This window comes from Sus scrofa, chromosome 9, assembly GCF_000003025.6.
Source record: "Sus scrofa isolate TJ Tabasco breed Duroc chromosome 9, Sscrofa11.1, whole genome shotgun sequence".
Taxonomy (NCBI): domain Eukaryota; kingdom Metazoa; phylum Chordata; class Mammalia; order Artiodactyla; family Suidae; genus Sus; species Sus scrofa.
In genome coordinates, this window is record NC_010451.4 from 39896409 (window position 1) to 39912840 (window position 16432).

At 37.4% G+C, this 16432-nt stretch overlaps 1 protein-coding gene across 14 annotated transcripts in view; it reads left to right on the forward strand.

Annotated features, from left to right (window-relative positions):
- Positions 1 to 16432, forward strand: part of BCO2 (beta-carotene oxygenase 2) — a 52356-nt gene that overhangs the window by 32273 nt on the left and 3651 nt on the right. For all 14 annotated transcript variants that reach the window (XM_013979374.2, XM_013979376.2, XM_013979375.2 and 11 more), the window contains 3 exons: positions 2883 to 3011; positions 4538 to 4698; positions 5877 to 6044. In XM_013979374.2, coding sequence (XP_013834828.2) covers positions 2883 to 3011; positions 4538 to 4698; positions 5877 to 6044 — 458 coding nt within the window. The remainder of the gene's footprint in view (positions 1 to 2882; positions 3012 to 4537; positions 4699 to 5876; positions 6045 to 16432) is intronic.

Consider the following 16432-nt stretch of genomic DNA (forward strand, 5'->3'; position numbering starts at 1 on the left):
TGGTCACGGCTTTATGTCTATTATTTGAACACTCCAAACTTACTTTTTTTTTTTTTTGGTCTTTTTGTATTTTTTAGGGCCACACCTGTGGCATATGGAGGTTCCCAGGCTAGGGGTCTAATTGGAGCTGTAGCTGCCAGCCTACACCAGAGCCACAGCAATGCGGGATCCGAGCTGTGTCTTCAACCTACACCACAGCTCACGGTAACGCCGGATCCTTAACCCACTGAGCAAGGCCAGGGATCGAACACACAACCTCATGGTTCCTAGTTGGATTCGTTAACCACTGAGCCACTATGGGAACTCCCAAACTTACTTTTGACTGAGAATCTTTGTGTTTGCTCTACCCTCCCCCTGAAATGCTTTTCTCCCAGATACCCTCAAGACTCTCTTCCTCACTTCCTTGAGGTCTTTATTCAGTTGTCACCATCTCAGTGAAGCCTTCCCAGACTACCATAATTAAAATTTCAAACAGTAGTCCCCATCCTTCTGTATTCACTCCTAATCCCTACTGCCTGGTTTATTTTTCATTAAAGTTCCTATCTAATTCATTATGTTTTTACTTACTGTATTTTTTTTTTTTTTTAGAATTTGAGCTTTATAAAAGTCTTTTGTCTACATTGTACACTGCTGTATACAAGTGTCTAGGATATGGTACTTAGGAGTCTTAGGAGAGTATCTGGAATATAGTTGACACTCAATAAGTAGTTGATGAATAAATGAATAGGGAACCATGTGGTTATCTTATTCCAAAAGAATCTTAGTGATTGCAAAATTCTGTAAGTTGCCTAAGTTCTTCAGGACCCACATTGGTGCTTCTAACATCAGAAAGGTAATTCAGTATGATCTCAGTATTTGTTCATTCATTGAATTATTTAACATATATGTTGTTAGTTAATCCATCAATAGTATTAATAGTATACCTAATAAATGCCAAGTCATTGTCTGGTACTAAGGATGCAGAGATGAATCAGGCACAATACTTTCTCTAGAAGAGCTCAGTTCACTAGGAAGCAGATAAGTAAGCAGAAAATTATAGTACAGGACTCCCGTCTTAGTGCAGCAGGTTAAAGATCAGGTATTGTCACTGAAGCAGCTTGGGTCACTGCTGTGGTGTGGTTTTGATCCCTACCCTGAGAACTTCTGCATGTTGTGAATGTGGCAAAAAAAAAAAAAAAAAAAAAAAAAAAGAAAGGAAAAAGAAAAAGAAAAGAACAAAGAAAATTAGAGTACAATGAGATAAGTACTATGATGGTATAGGGAATAATCAGGGCATAGAGGAGAGGTACCAAATGCCCTTGAGGTAAGAAAGAATAAGAAAAGGCTACTTGAGAAGTGGGTACCTGAGATGATTTTTGAGGAAATAGTAAGTAATAGTCAGAAGTATAATTGCATGAATGAATGTTTTTTAAAAAATTTTTGTAGTTGATTTACAATGTTCTGTCAATTTCTGCTATACGGTGGAGTGACCCAGTTATACATATATATACATTTTTTTTCTCACATTATCCTCCCTCATGCTTCATCACAAGTGATTAGATATAGTCACTGTGCTATACAGCAGGATTTCATTGCTTATCCACTCCAAATGCTATAGTTTGCATCTACTAACCCCGAACTCCCTGTCCATCCCACTCCTTCCACCTTGGCAACCACAAGTCTGTTCTCCATGTCCATGAATTTGTTTCTTTTCTATAGGTAGGTTAATTTGTGGTGTATATTAGATTCTAGATATAAGTGATATTATATGGTATTTGTCTTTCTCTTTCTGACTTACTGCACTTAGTATGAGAGTCTCTAGTTCCATCCATGTTGCTGCAAATAGCATTATTTTGATCTTTTTTAAGGCTGAGTAGTGTTCCATTGTGTATATGTACCACATCTTCTTAATCCATTCATCTGCCAATGGACATTTAGGTTGTTTCTATGTCTTGGCTATTGTGAATAGTGCTACAATGAACATACTGGTACATATGTCTTCTTCAAGGAAAGTTTTGTCTGTATATATGCCCAGGAGTGGGATTGCTGGGTCATATGATAGTTCTACATTTAGTTTTCTGAGGAACCTCCATACTGTTTTCCATAGTGGTTGTACCAATTTACATTCCCACTAACAGTGTAGGAGGATTCCCTTTTCTCTACACTCTCTCTAGAATTTGTTTTTTGTAGACTTACTAATGATGGCAATTCTGACTGGTGTGAAGTGGTACTTCATTGTAGTTTTGATTTGCATTTCCCGAATAATTAGTGATGTTAAGCATTTTTTCATATGCCTGTTGGCCATCTGTATGTCTTCTCTGGAGAAATGTCTGTTCAGGTCTTCTGCCCATTTTTCAGTTGGGTTGTTTTTTTTTTTTTTTCTGTTGAGTTGTATGAGTTGTTTGCATATTTTGGAGATTAAGCCCTTGTTGGTGCATGAATGAATGTTGAGACAGGATGAGATGGCACCGAAAGTGATTCCAGAGATCCAGGAAACTGAAGGGAAGGAGTTGGATATAGGTACAAATGGAGATTATAATTGTTGGGACTGGGGAATGGGGAGAGGAACAAATTTGAGGGTATTCCTGGCTGCTACCGTATCTTTTCCTATGAAGTTGGGATTGAATTCATCTTCAGAGAGCTAGAGGGGAACCATTTGTGAGCATTAAAATATAATAAGCTGTTGCAAAACCTTAGTTAATGCCTTTTATAAGGTTAATGCCTTTTATAAGGTTAATATATTTTTTATATACAAGTCTGTAAAATAATCCTTTATGAAATATGGGTGTCATGGATATTATATAAATCTCTTAACTGATTTTACCTAGTCCACAAGTGCAGAGGTTCTCTTTTACTCTTAAAATGTATGTGAAACAGTTAAGACAGGACTTTCCATTTTCCAGGTTCTTGCTATCATGTTATACGGGTTCCTCCAGAGAAGGCAGACCTTGAGGAAACAATCCATGGTGCCCAGGTGATATGTTCTATTGCTTCTGCAGAGAGGATGAAACCTTCCTATTACCACAGCTTTGGTGAGCCCAAAGATAAGGCAAAGTGATGTCACTGTTGCAGAGGGACTAGTTTTGGCAAATACTATGTTAATACATTTTGTCAGAGTATGGTGAGAAAAGACCAAGGTTGCATTTTTTTTTTTTTTAAATACCGTACCCATGGCATATGGATGTTCCCAGGCTAGGGGTCGAATTGGAGCTATAGCTGCCAGCCTACACCACAGCCACAGCAACGTGGGATCCCGACCGCATTTGCAACCCACACCACAGCTCCTGGCAATACTGGATCCTTAACCCATTGAGTGAGGCCAGGGATTGAACCTATGTCCTCATGGATACTAGTTGGGTTTTGTTATCACTGAGCCACGATGGGAACTCCCAAGTTTGCATTTTAATGCCAGTTAAGTTTATTATGTTTAACTATATACTTCTTACCCTAGTCAATTGACTGAACAGATATTTTAGTATAAGCACTTACTAAAAAAAAAAATTGACAATGCCAGTTAATTTTTCAATTGAATTTATATTTGAAGCTTTTAAGTAATTGCTGTAGGAAACAGTTGTCAGTTTAAGAAATCATTGGTCCCTTCCCAGAACAGTGAGTGAGGGAGAACAGGCTGGGTTTTAGTCACCCAGCACTGACTCTATTTCAGTTTTCTGTGGAAAACAGCCTCTCTCTCTGTGATGACACAACGAATAACTTCTCCTCATAGAAATCAGTCTCTCTGGTTTACTTTGTATTATGTTGTATGTCACTGAATATCTAGATACACAGGGAAAAATACATTTATGTGTGTTTTCACAGTAGAAACTATGGACTTTGGGTGATTATGGTGTGTCAGTGTAGGTTCATTTATAACAGATGGACCACTCTGGTGGGGGAAATTGACAATGTGGAGACTGTGCATGGATGGGACAGGCAGTATATGGGAAAATCTCTGTACTGGCCCTTGACTTTTTTGTAAGCTTAAAACTACTCCAAAAAATAAAGTATCAATAAATTTGACCATAAAAAATGGACAGAATTCAAAATTTAGGGAACTTTAAAGAGCACAAATAATCATGATACAGGAAACGTTATTGACTATATATTTTTTGGAAATTCATATTCCATATAGATTGCTTCAATTTTTTTTCAGAATTCTTATCTTCTGCCTTGTAAACTTTGATAGCCAGTCTGCTCCTAGATCCTTAGCCAGCACAAATAGCAAAAGGTTTAAGGAGTAAAGGTCTAGATCATAAATGGCACTTTAATCCTTCTTTACTTTGTTCCTAAACCAAAACAATTTGAAAAGAAAGAAAGAAAAAAAGACAAAAAGTAAGTTGAGGGCATTCAAAGCAAGCTATTCTAAAGCAGTTCCCTTTTTTTAATACAGGAACAGAAAATATGTATAGCAAAGCTGGGAAATGATGAAGAATTCTTTCTGACTGGCATTTGTTTAGGTCAGCAGTAAGAGGTCTCGGCATTTAGACAAGTCCCCAAAACTGTCACATTCAGACAACTCCAGTTTGCCAAATAACATTTTATTGTTTGCCTGAACCTTTAGGAATGACAAGGAACTACATCATCTTCATTGAACAGCCTGTAAAGATGAATCTGTGGAAAATCATCACTTCTAAAATTCGGGGAAAGGCCTTTTCAGATGGAATAAGCTGGGAACCCCAGTATAATACACGGTTTCATGTGGTGGATAAGCACACTGGTCAGGTGGAAGATTTTGACTGTATTTATCATGCAAATGATTGGATATGAAGGCAAATTTTCATATGATTGATTTTTACCTTCACTGGGCATTATTTTCGTTAGACAGACTTAAGGATATTAGTTTCTTCTATAGGTAGGACTAGCTAATTTCAATTAATACAGTAGATTTTACATATTAGAAAACTGTAGGAAATGGTTTTATCCTTTATTTTTTATTTTTTTGGCCATGCCCATGACATGAAGATTTTGCCATGCAATAATATTTGCTAAAGGGGGTGCGGTTCATGCAGAGGTCTTCTGTAACTTTTGCAATGATATTTTTAATAGTTACTTTTATGACTTCTTGATATGTAAATATGATAATCCTACCAAAGTTAGGAGCACATCAGTTAAATATCTTTCTTTACATTCCTAATAGCATTATTATATTTTCCTTCTTTTTTACCTCTCTAAAGAAATAGTATCCTAGGGAGTTCCCATCGTGGCTCAGCAGTAACAAATCCAACTAGTATCCATGAGGATGTGGGTTTGATTCCTGGCCTTGATCAGTGGGTTAAGGATCTGGCATTGCCATGAGCTGTGGTATAGGTTGAAGTTGTGGGTTGGAGCTAGCATCGCTGTGACTGTGGTATAGGCTGGCAGCTACAGTTCTGATTATACCCCTAGTCTGGGAGCTTCCATATGCTGCAGGTGCAGACCTAAAAAGACAGAAAAAGAAAAAGAAAAGAGAAAAAAAGAAGGAAAAGGAATAGTATCCTAAATTTACTGTACCCTAATTTAATTACCAATAAAATCCCATTTTAGTAATAAGTGCATTTTTCAAAGACTAGTCACTTACTTTATCATAAGCTCTTAAAAGAAATATTTTCTATTTAACTATGTAGTTAAGAGTCTAGGATTTATTTATTCTTCAAAACATTGGGGCATACTTCATAAGAACTTTTAGTTGTAACAGTTGATCTGTCTGTACCAAATAGCCCGAGTTCATTGATTAACATGAGATGAGATGATTTTAAATCAAAGCATATTTGCATCTATGTTACAAATTCTACTTTTTCCACTTACTAGACCTGCCACTTAAAGGGGGAGAAATCTTAATTTGAGCTTTGTGGGTCTATAGGCTAAAGGAAATAAAATAAAATAAAATGTCTCTTTTTCATTGTTTGTATTTTCCTCTACAGCTTCTTCCAGGGATGTACTACAGTAAACCTTTTGTTACTTTTCACCAAATCAATGCCTTTGAGGACCAGGGCTGTGTTGTAATTGATTTGTGCTGTCAGGATGATGGAAGAAACCTTGAAGTTTACCAACTGCAGAATCTTAGGAAAGCTGGGAAAGGGCTTGATCAGGTAAAATTCTCTGATTTGTCAGGAGTCGTCAAAATAATTTTGATCTAGCCAAGTTCTGGCTTTGAGTTTGGAGTTAGCTGTTTCTTTTGCTGCTTTGGCAGATAAGGAGGAACAGTAGTTTTAAAGCACTGAAGATACAGCTTTGTCATTTATTTATTTAGTACTTCAAAATAATTTGAAAGTATGTATTTACTTAGTATGTAATAAAGAAGTAAAGAAATATATCTGGAAGCACTTGTGATTAGTTCCTTATAAAATTTATTTATTTATTTATTTATTTTAGGACTGCTCCTGCAGAATATGGAAGTTCCTAGGCTAGGGGTCAAATAAGAGCTGCAGTTCCTGGCCTACACCTCAGCCATAGCAACACTGGATCCAAGCCACATCTGCAAACCTACATCGCAGCTTGCAGCAACGTTGGACCCTTAACCCACTGAGCAAGGCCAGGGATTGAACCCGCATCCTCGTGGATACTAGTTGGTTTCTTAACCTTCTGAGCCACAATGGGAACTCCAAGATATATTTATCATTTCTAACAGGGTTTTTTGTTGTTACTGTTTTTTTTTTTTCTGGATTCTTTAAGATTTTCAATGGATAGTGTCATGTCATCTTCAAATAGTGACAGTTTCACTTCTTCCTTTCCAACTTGGATGTATTTCTTTTTCTTGCCTAGTTTCTATGGCTAGGGCTTCCAGCACTGTGTTGAATAAGAATGGTGAGTATGGGCATCTTTTTCTTGTTTCTGATCTTAGGAGGATAGCTTTCAGATTTTTTACCATTGAGTAGGATGTTAACTATGGTTTTGTTATATATGGCCTTTATAACGTTGAGATACATTTCTTCTGTATCTGTTTTATTGAGTTTTTTTAAATTTTTTTATTTTTTTAATTTTTTTAATTGTATTTATTTTATTTATTTTATTTTTTTTGGCTTTTTGCTATTTCTTTGGGCTGCTCCCGCGGCATATGGAGGTTCCCAGGCTAGGGGTCAAATTGGAGCTGTAGCCACTGGTCTACGCCAGAGCCACAGCAACGCAGGATCCGAGCTGCGTCTGCAACCTACACAACAGCTCACGGCAACGCCGGATGGTTAACCCACTGAGCAAGGGCAGGGACCGAACCCGCAACCTCATGGTTCCTAGTCGGATTCGTTAACCACTGCGCCACGACGGGAACTCCGAGTTTTTTTTTAAATCATAAATGGGTGTTGAATCTTGTCAAATTATTTTGCTGCATTGAGATGATCATGTGACTTTTTTGCTTCATTTTGTTAATGTGGTATATATATTACATTGATTGACTTGCAGATGTTGAACCAATCTTCAATCCCTGGATAAATCCCACATGGCTATTGTGTGAGATCCTTTTAATGTACTGTTGTATTCAGTTGCTAATGTTTTGTTGGGAATTTTTGCATCTACATTCATCAGAGATACTGGCCTGTAATTTCCTTTCTGTGTATTTTCTGGGTTTGGTATCAGGGTAATGTTAGCCTTGTACAGTGAATTAGGAAGTATTTCTTCCTCTTCAGTTTTTGGAAGAGTTTGAGAATAGGTATTAAATCTTTCTTGAATGTTTGGTAGAATTCACATGAGAAAATGTCTGGTCCTGGGTTTTTGTTTTTTGGCAGGTTTTTGATTACAGTTTCATATCTCCTTATTAGTGATTGGTCTATTCAGATTTTCTATTTCTTTGTGATTCAGTCTTGGAATGTTATATGAATCTAAGAATTCATGCATTTCTTGTAGGTTGTCTAGTTTGGGGGCACGTATAGTATTGTTATAATCCTTTGATTTCTGTAGTATCCAATGTAATTGCTCCTCTTTCATTCCTGATTTTATCTGAACCTTCTTTTTCTCTTAGTCTAGTTAAAGGTTTGTCAGTTTTATTTACATTTTCAAAGAACCAGCTCTTAGTTTCAGTGCTCTTTTCTATTGTCTTTTTGGTCTTCATTTCACTTATTTCCACTCTGGTCTTTATTATTTTCTTCTTTCTTTTGACTTTGAACTTCATTTTTTCTTTCTCTAGTTCCTGTAGGTGCAAAGTTACATTGTTTATTTGAAAATTTTCTTGTTTCTTGAGGTAGGCCTTATTGCTATAAACTTCTCTCTTGGTATGCTTTTTGCTGAATCTGAAGACTTTGGTATGTTGTATTTTCATTTTCATTTGTCTTCAGGTATTTTTCTTTTCTCTTTTGATTTCTTCATTGACCCAATTGTTTAGCAGCATGTTAGTCATGACATATTTGTGACTTTTCTAGCTTTCTTCTTGTAGTTGACTTCTAGCTTCATATCATTGTGGTTCAAGAAAATGCTTGACATGACTTTAATCTTCTTAAGTTTATTGAGACTTGTTTTGTGTTCCAACATATAGTCTGTCCTTGAGAATGATCCATATTAACTTGAGAAGAAGCTGCTGCACTTGGATGGAATGTTCTATATAAATCTGTTTAGTTCATCTGGTTTGATATTTCATTTAAGGCTGCCATTTCCTCGTTGACTTTCTGTTTGGATGATCTATTTATTGACAAGTATTCAAGTCTCCTACTATTATTGTGTTTCTGTCAATTTCTCCTTCTAGGTATGTTAATAATTGCTTTATATATCTTTGTGCTCCTATTTTGAGTGCATATGTATTGATAACTATTATGTCTTCTTGGTGAATTACCCATCTTGTCATTGTGCAATGTCCATCTTTGTCTCTTGCTGCCATTTTTGGTGCGAAGTCTGTTTTTTCTGACATGAGTATGGCTACATCCACTTTCTTTAGTTGCCATTTGTTTCTTTTAAAAAAATCATATTCTACTTCTTCACTTTTAAAAAAATTACTTAATGAATTTTATTACATTTATAGGTGTACAACAGTCATCACAAATTTTATAGAATTTCCATCCCAAACCCTCAGTGCATCCCCCTGCCCCACAACCTGTCTCATTTGGAAACCATAAGTTTTTCAAAGTCTGTGAGTCAGTATCTGTTCTGCAAATAAGTTCATTGTGTTCTTTTTTTAGATTCCACATGTGATAGCATTTGATGTTGGTGTATCATTGTCTGACTGACTTTACTTAGCATAATAATTTCTAGGTCCATCCATGTTGCTGTAAATGCCATTATTTTTTTCCTTTTAATGGTGAGTAATATTCCATTGTGTATATGTACCACAACTTCTTTATCCACTCCTCTGTTGTTGGACATTTAGGTTGTTTCCATGTCTTGGCTATTGTATATAGTGCTGCAATGAACACTGGAGTACATGTGTCTTTTCGAGTTATGGTTTTCTCTGGATAGATGCCCAGGAGTGGGATTGCTAGATCAAATGGTGGTTCTATTTTTAGTCTTTTGAGGAATCTCCATACTGTTTTCCACAGTAGTTGCACCAATTTACATTCCTACCAACAGTGTAATAGGGTTCCTTTTTCTTCACACCCTCTCCAGCACTTATTGTTTGGAGACTTTTTGATGATGACCATTCTGGCTGGTGTAAGGTGGTATTTTATAGTGGTTTTGATTTGCATTTCTCTAATGAGTGATGTTGAACATCTTTTTTTGTGTTTTTTGGCCATCTGTATGTCGTCTTTGGAGAACTGTCTGTTTAGATCTTCTGCCCATTTTTTTTTTTTGTCTTTTTTTGTTGTTGTTGTTGTTATTGTTGTTGTTGTTGTTGCTATTTCTTGGGCCGCTCCCGCGGCATATGGAGGTTCCCAGGCTAGGGGTTGAATAGGAGCTGTAGCCACCGGCCTATGCCAGAGCCACAGCAACGTGGGATCCGAGCCGCGTCTGCGACCTACACCACAGCTCATGGCAACGCCGGATCATTAACCCACTGAGCAAGGCCAGGGACTGAACCCGCAACCTCATGGTTCCTAGTCGGATTCGTTAACCACTGCGCCACGATGGGAACTCCTTCTGCCCATTTTTTAATGGGGTTGTTTGTTTGTTTGTTTTGGTATTGAGCTGTAGGAGGTATTTATAAATTTTGGAGATTAATCCCCTGTCAGTCAATTCATTTGTAAGTATTTTCTCCCAGTCTGTGAATTGTCTTTTTGTTTTGTTTAGTGTTTCCTTTGCTGTGCAGAAACTTTTAAGTTTAACTAAGTCCCATTTGTTTATTTTTGTTTTTATTGTCATTACTCTAAGAGGTGGATCTGAGAAGATGTTGCTGTCATTTATGTCAGATAGTGTTTGACCTGTGTTTTCCTCTAAGAGTTTTATAGTATCTGGTCTTATATCTAGGTCTTTAATCCATTTTGAGTTTATTTTTGTGTATGGTGTTAAGAAGTGTTCTAATTTTGTTCTTTTCCATGTGGCTGTTCAGTTTTCCCAGCACCACTTATTGAACAGGCTGTCTTTTCTCCATTGTATATTCTTGCCTCCTTTGTCATAGATTAGTTGACTGTAGGTGTGTGGGTTTAATTCTGGGCTTTCTATCCTGTTCCACTAATCTATATTTCTGTCTTTGTGCCAGTACCATACAGTTTTGATGACTGTAGCTTTGTAATATGGTCTGAAGTCAGGGAGCCTGATTCCTCCAGCTCCATTTTTCTTTTTCAGGATGTCTTTCTGGGTCTTTTGTGCTTCCAAACAAATTTTAAAATATTTTGTTTGAGGTCTGTGAAAAATGTCCTTGGTAATTTGATAGGGATTGCATTGAATCTAAGGATTGCCTTGGGTGGTATAGTCATTTTGATAATATTAACTGTTCCAGTCCAAGAACATGGTATGTCTTTCCATCTGTTTGTGTCATCTTTGATTTCTTTCATCAATGTCTTATAGTTTTCAGAGTACAGGTCTTTTGTTTCTCTGGGTAGGTTTATTCCTAAGTATTTTATTCTTTTTGATGTGATGGTAAATGGAATTGCTTCCTTAATTTCTCTTTCTAATCTTTCATTGTTTGTATATAGAAATACAGTCAATGTCTGTGTATTAATTTTGTATCCTGCGACTTCGCCAAATTCATTGATAAGGTCTAACAGTTTTCTGGTAGAGTCTTTAGGATTCTCTAGGTATAGTATCATGTCATCTGCAAATACTGATAGTTTTACTTCTTTTTTTTTTTTTTTTCTTTTGTCTTTTTGCCTTTTCTAGGGCCACTTCCTGCGGCATATGGAGGTTCCCAGGCTGGGGGTCGAATCGGAGCTGTAGCCACCAGCCTACGCCAAAGCCACAGCAACGTGGGATCCGAGCCACGTCTGCAACCTACACCACAGCTCACGGCAACGCCAGATCGTTAACCCACTGAGCACGGGCAGGGACCGAACCCGCAACCTAATGGTTCCTAGTAGGATTCGTTAACCACTGTGCCATGACGGGAACTCCTGATAGTTTTACTTCTTCCTTTCCAATTTGGCTTCTCTTTATTTCTTTTACTTCTCTGATTGCTGTGGCTAGGACTTCCTAAACTATGTTGAATATTAGTGGCGAGAGCGGATATCCTTGTCTTGTTCCTGATCTCAGTGGGAATTCCTTCAGCTTTTCACCATTGAGAATGATGTTAGCTCTTGGTTTGCCATATGCGGTCTTTATTATGTTGATGTAAGTTCCCTCTATGCCCACTTTCTGAAGGGTTTTTATCAGAAATGGGTGTTGGATTTTGTCAAAGGCTTTTTCTGCATCTGCTTTTTCACTTTGAACCCATGTTTGTTTTACAGCTGAGATATCCCAGAGGCAGCATATAGCTGTTTTTTTGTTTGTTTGTTTGTTTTTAAACCATTCAGCTGTTTTGTGTCTTTTGGCTAGTAAATCAATCCATTTACATTTAGGGTGATTATTGATAAATGAGGACTTAGTACTGCCATTTTATTTTTTGTTTTCTCGTTGCTATATATCTCCATTCCCCACTCCCCCCCCTAGTTTCTGTCTGCTATTTTAGTTTGGTGGTTTTCTATGATGTTTTTCTGTTTCCTCTTTTTTTATGTTTCATGTCTCTGCCCCAGATTTGTTTTGTGGTTACCGTGAGGTTCGTGTAAAAAATCTCATAGATAAAATAGTTCTTTTTCTCCTGATAACGTCTTCATTTGCCTATGTGGGTTCTTTGTCCTCTTTCCCTTTTATGTTTTTATTGTTTCAAATTATCCCTTTTCAGCTCTAGTTATTTTTACTGCTTTTTTACTCCTTTAACCTTTATGCTCTAAGTGTTTAACAACTTATTCTGATATAGAATCACGATTTTCTGATTTTGTCTGTTTATGACCTAACTCAAAGTTTTGTGTACTTCTGCCTTTTTGTTTCAGGTAGAAGAGCTCCTTTCAGCCTTTTTTGTAAGGGAGGTTTAATGGAGGTAAACAAATGTCCATTTGTTTACCTGGGAATGTTTTTGTTTCTCCTTTTATCAGAAGGAGAACTTTGCTGGATTCTTGGGTGACAGTTCTGTCTTTCAGTATCTTGAGTATATCATTCTACTCTTTCACTCTTTTTTTTTTCCATTTTGGCCACCTTGTGGCATATGGAGTTCCCTGGCCAGGGATCAGATACAAGCCACAGCTGTGGCTTTGGCAAGGCTAGATCCTTAACCCACTGCACTGGGCCAGGGATTGAATCTGCATCTCTGCTCCAGAGCCACCACCAATCCCATTGTGCCACAGCAGGAACTCCATCATTTTAGTCTCTTTGACAAGTAGAGTTTCTGCTAAGAAAGCTGCCAGTAGCCTAATGAAGGTTTCTTTGAAGGTTACTGTCCTTTTTTCCCTGGCTGCCTTTAAAATTTTTTATTTGTCATTGACTTAATAGTTTTAAAATAATGTATTTTGGAAAAGTTGCTTTTGCATTGAGATAATTAGATGTTTCTTTGCTTCATGGACTTATATATCTGGTTCTCCAGGTTTGAGAAGTTCTCAGCTATTATTTCTGAAATCTTTGAAATTTTGTTTTGGCTTTTTTGGCCATGCATGTGGCATGCAGAAGTACCTGGGCCAAGGATTGAACCTGAACCATAGCACTGACAATGCTGAATCCTTAACCAGTAGACCACCAGGAACTCTAATGTCTTTTTGCTTGTCAGAAAAATGTTTTTATTTTGCCTTCTTTCTTGAAGGATGTTTTCATTGGATAAAGAATTTTAGGTTGTTAGTTATTTTCTTTGGACATATTAAGCATATCATTCAATGGTCTTCTGACTTTCATTGAGAAATTAGTTGTCAGTCTAAGCTTTGCTCCTTTGAAGTAAATCCTCCCAAAGATTTACTCTTTGATTTTCTGTAGTTAGTACTATATTTATCAATATGGTTGTCTTTGATTTATTAAATATTTTAAAGATTCTTGAATCTATAGTTTGATGTCTTTCATTAGTTGTGAAAAATTTCACCCATTTTTTTCTTCAAATATTGCTTCTAGTAAATTGTTTTTCTTCTCTCTTCCTGGGACTGCAGTACCTATGTGTTACCCTTTTTCATTCTATTCCTTTGTTGCTTATGTTATTTTTCGTATCTTTCATCCTTCCATTATCTGGGTTCCTTGTGGTTCTGTTTCTATCATCTTTTTAAAATCTTTTTTTTTAAAAAAAACATACTCTTTTGTCTTCTCATGTGCTGATTAATTTTTATTCTGTAAGAATATCGTGTTTGAAAAATTGTAGAGGGAGACTCTGTTATCTTCCATCAGAGAAGATTTTTCATTCGCTTCTGGAAGATGGCTAGGGTACATTATCAACTGCAGTTCTTTTTTTTTTTTTTTTTTTTTTTTTTTTTTGCCATTTCTAGGGCTGCTCCTGCAGCATATGGAGGTTCCCAGGCTAGGGGTCGAATCGGAGCTGTAGCTGCCGGCCTACGCCAGAGCCATAGCAACGTGGGATCCAAGCCGCATCTGCCATCTACACCACAGCTCACAGCAACAGCGAATCCTCAACTCACTGAGCAAGGCCAGGGATTGAACCCGTGACCTCGTGGTTCCCAGTCGGATTTGTTAACCACTGAGCCACGACGGGAACTCCCATTTGCAGTATTCTTAATCTGTAAGGATTATGATAATTTGAAACATGATGCAGTCACTTGCTGGACTATTTTTGTTTATTCTTACTCTTAGGGTGCAACCTCAGAAGTCCTGACCCAAGGGGCTAGAAATTTTTCAGAGCTTTCCCTTCTTGGAGTACTTAAACTAACAACTTTTGTCCCTCTAGTTCCTCAAAACTGTCAAAATCTCTTCTTATTAGGCTCAAGAGGTGGGGGAGTTGGTATGGCAATATCCTTAAAAGGGTAACATGAAGGATCTTTGTGGTCATAGAACTGTTCTGTATCTTAAGTATGGCAGTGATCATATGAATTCACATATGCTAAAACTGCATAAAACTAAACATACACGCATTACAACTCACAAATGAATGCATGTTGAATTGGTGAAATCGGAATAATGTTGGTGGATTATATCTGTGTAAATTTCCCAGTTGTGCTACTATAGTGTAGTTATGTAAGTGATCATAATTGGTGAGATTGGATGAAGGATACATGGGTCTCTCTGCATTATTTCCTTTTTTTGTGTGGTAAAATATACATAACACAAAATTTACCATCCTAACCATTTTTTAGATGTCTAATTCAGTACATTAAATACATTGAGTGTTGTGTCACCATCCTCATTATTCATTTTCAGAACTTTTTCGTTATTCCAAACAGAAACTCTGTAACTATTAAATAACAACACCCCTTTCCTCACATCACCAGTCTTTGTAGCATTTATTCTGTTCCTATGAATTTGTCTATTCTAGGTACCTCATATAGGTAGAATCATAACAGATTTGTTCTTTTGTGTTTGCCTTATTTCATTTCACATAATCTTTTCACAGGTCATTCATGTTGTAACATGTAGCAAAATCTCATTCCTTAAAAGGAATTCCTTTAAAAAAGTTTCAATAATATTCCTTGTATGTTTGTACTACCTTTTGTTTATTCATCTGTTGGTAGACTTTGGATTGTTTTCACCTTTTGGTGTTATGAATAGCAATACAGGTATCTATTTGAGTTTTTGCTTTCAGTTCTTTTTTTGGTATATACCTAGAAGTGGAATTCCTGGATCATATGATAATTTTATATCTAACTTTTGAGGAACTGCCACTGATTTCAACAGCTTATGCACCATTTTACATTCCTATCAGCAAGGTGTAAGGGTTTCACTTTCTTCATTCTCACCAACACTTGTTTTCTGTTTGTTTTTTTGTTTTGTTTTGTTTTTGTTTCGCTTTTCAGGGCTGTACCCGCAGCATATAGAGATTCCCAGGCTAGGGGTCGAATTGGAGCCACAGCTGCTGGCCTACACCACAGCCATAGCAATGCAGGATCCGAGCCACATCTGCGACCTACACCACAGCTCACAGCAACGTCGGATCCTTAACCCACTAGGCAAGGCCAGGGATCAAACCCGCAACCTCATGGTTCCTAGTCAGATTTGTTTCCGCTGTGCCATGATGGGAACTCCAAAAGTAAATTTTTAAAAGCTATTTATTTATGATGCTTAAAAATAGCACTAGGAGTTTCCTTATGCCACAGCAGTTTAAGGATTGTCATGCAGCTGCTTGGGTTGTTGCTGTAGTGCAGGTTTGATCCCTGGCCTGGGAATTTCCACATGCCATAGTCATAGCCAAAAAAAAAAAAAAAAGAAAAGCACTAAATCTTTACTCAGTAAAACCTTTCTGCATGTTATGGAGATAATATGGACTGGGTATATGGGGGCAAATGGCACAGGTTGTTCTCCGTCTTCCAATATTTCAAGAGAGGAAGATGTGCTTAAAGCATTCTTACCTTCAGGAAAAAAGTACACTTATTAGGGTCTCCTGCTTAAATATCATCTTTGCAGAGATGGGTTGTGTTGGAGGGTTCCCAAAGCCACCCTTTGGTTTGATGATTCACTAGGAGGGCTCACAGTTCCCAAAAAAGTCAGCAAAAAGGAAAGGTATATGGGATGAACTCTGGAGGAAACCTGGTGTGTGCTTCCAAGAGCTCTCTCCCAGGATATGCCTCATGCCTTGAGCAACTCTTTGTGAAATGTTGCCTGCCAGCGAAGCTCACCCTAACTGGTTGTCCAGGGGTTTTGTTGTGGATTAGCTCCGACATGAGTAACTGCAATTACTGAAGTTCCAAAGACCCATAGAGAAAGCAGGCATTCACTATAAATTACAGTGTTAGCATAAACTATCCGAACAAACTAGTACAGTTTGCTTCAAGGCCTCAGGCATACAAAAATACTCAAATCAGACAGAACATTCTAAGAGCTCAGTTCCCAGGGGCTGGCCAAGGATCGGGCATGAAAACAGGCCTTTCTTGAGAATGTTCAGGGTTTGAGCAACCCAGGCCTGCTAAGTTAACCCTTTTCCACAGAAAGCTCTTCCCTGACCAGACCTGAAGAAGGAAGCACCCATTGTTTCTCCCTAGTCCCTCATCCTCAGTATGTTTCTTTTCTTTTTTTT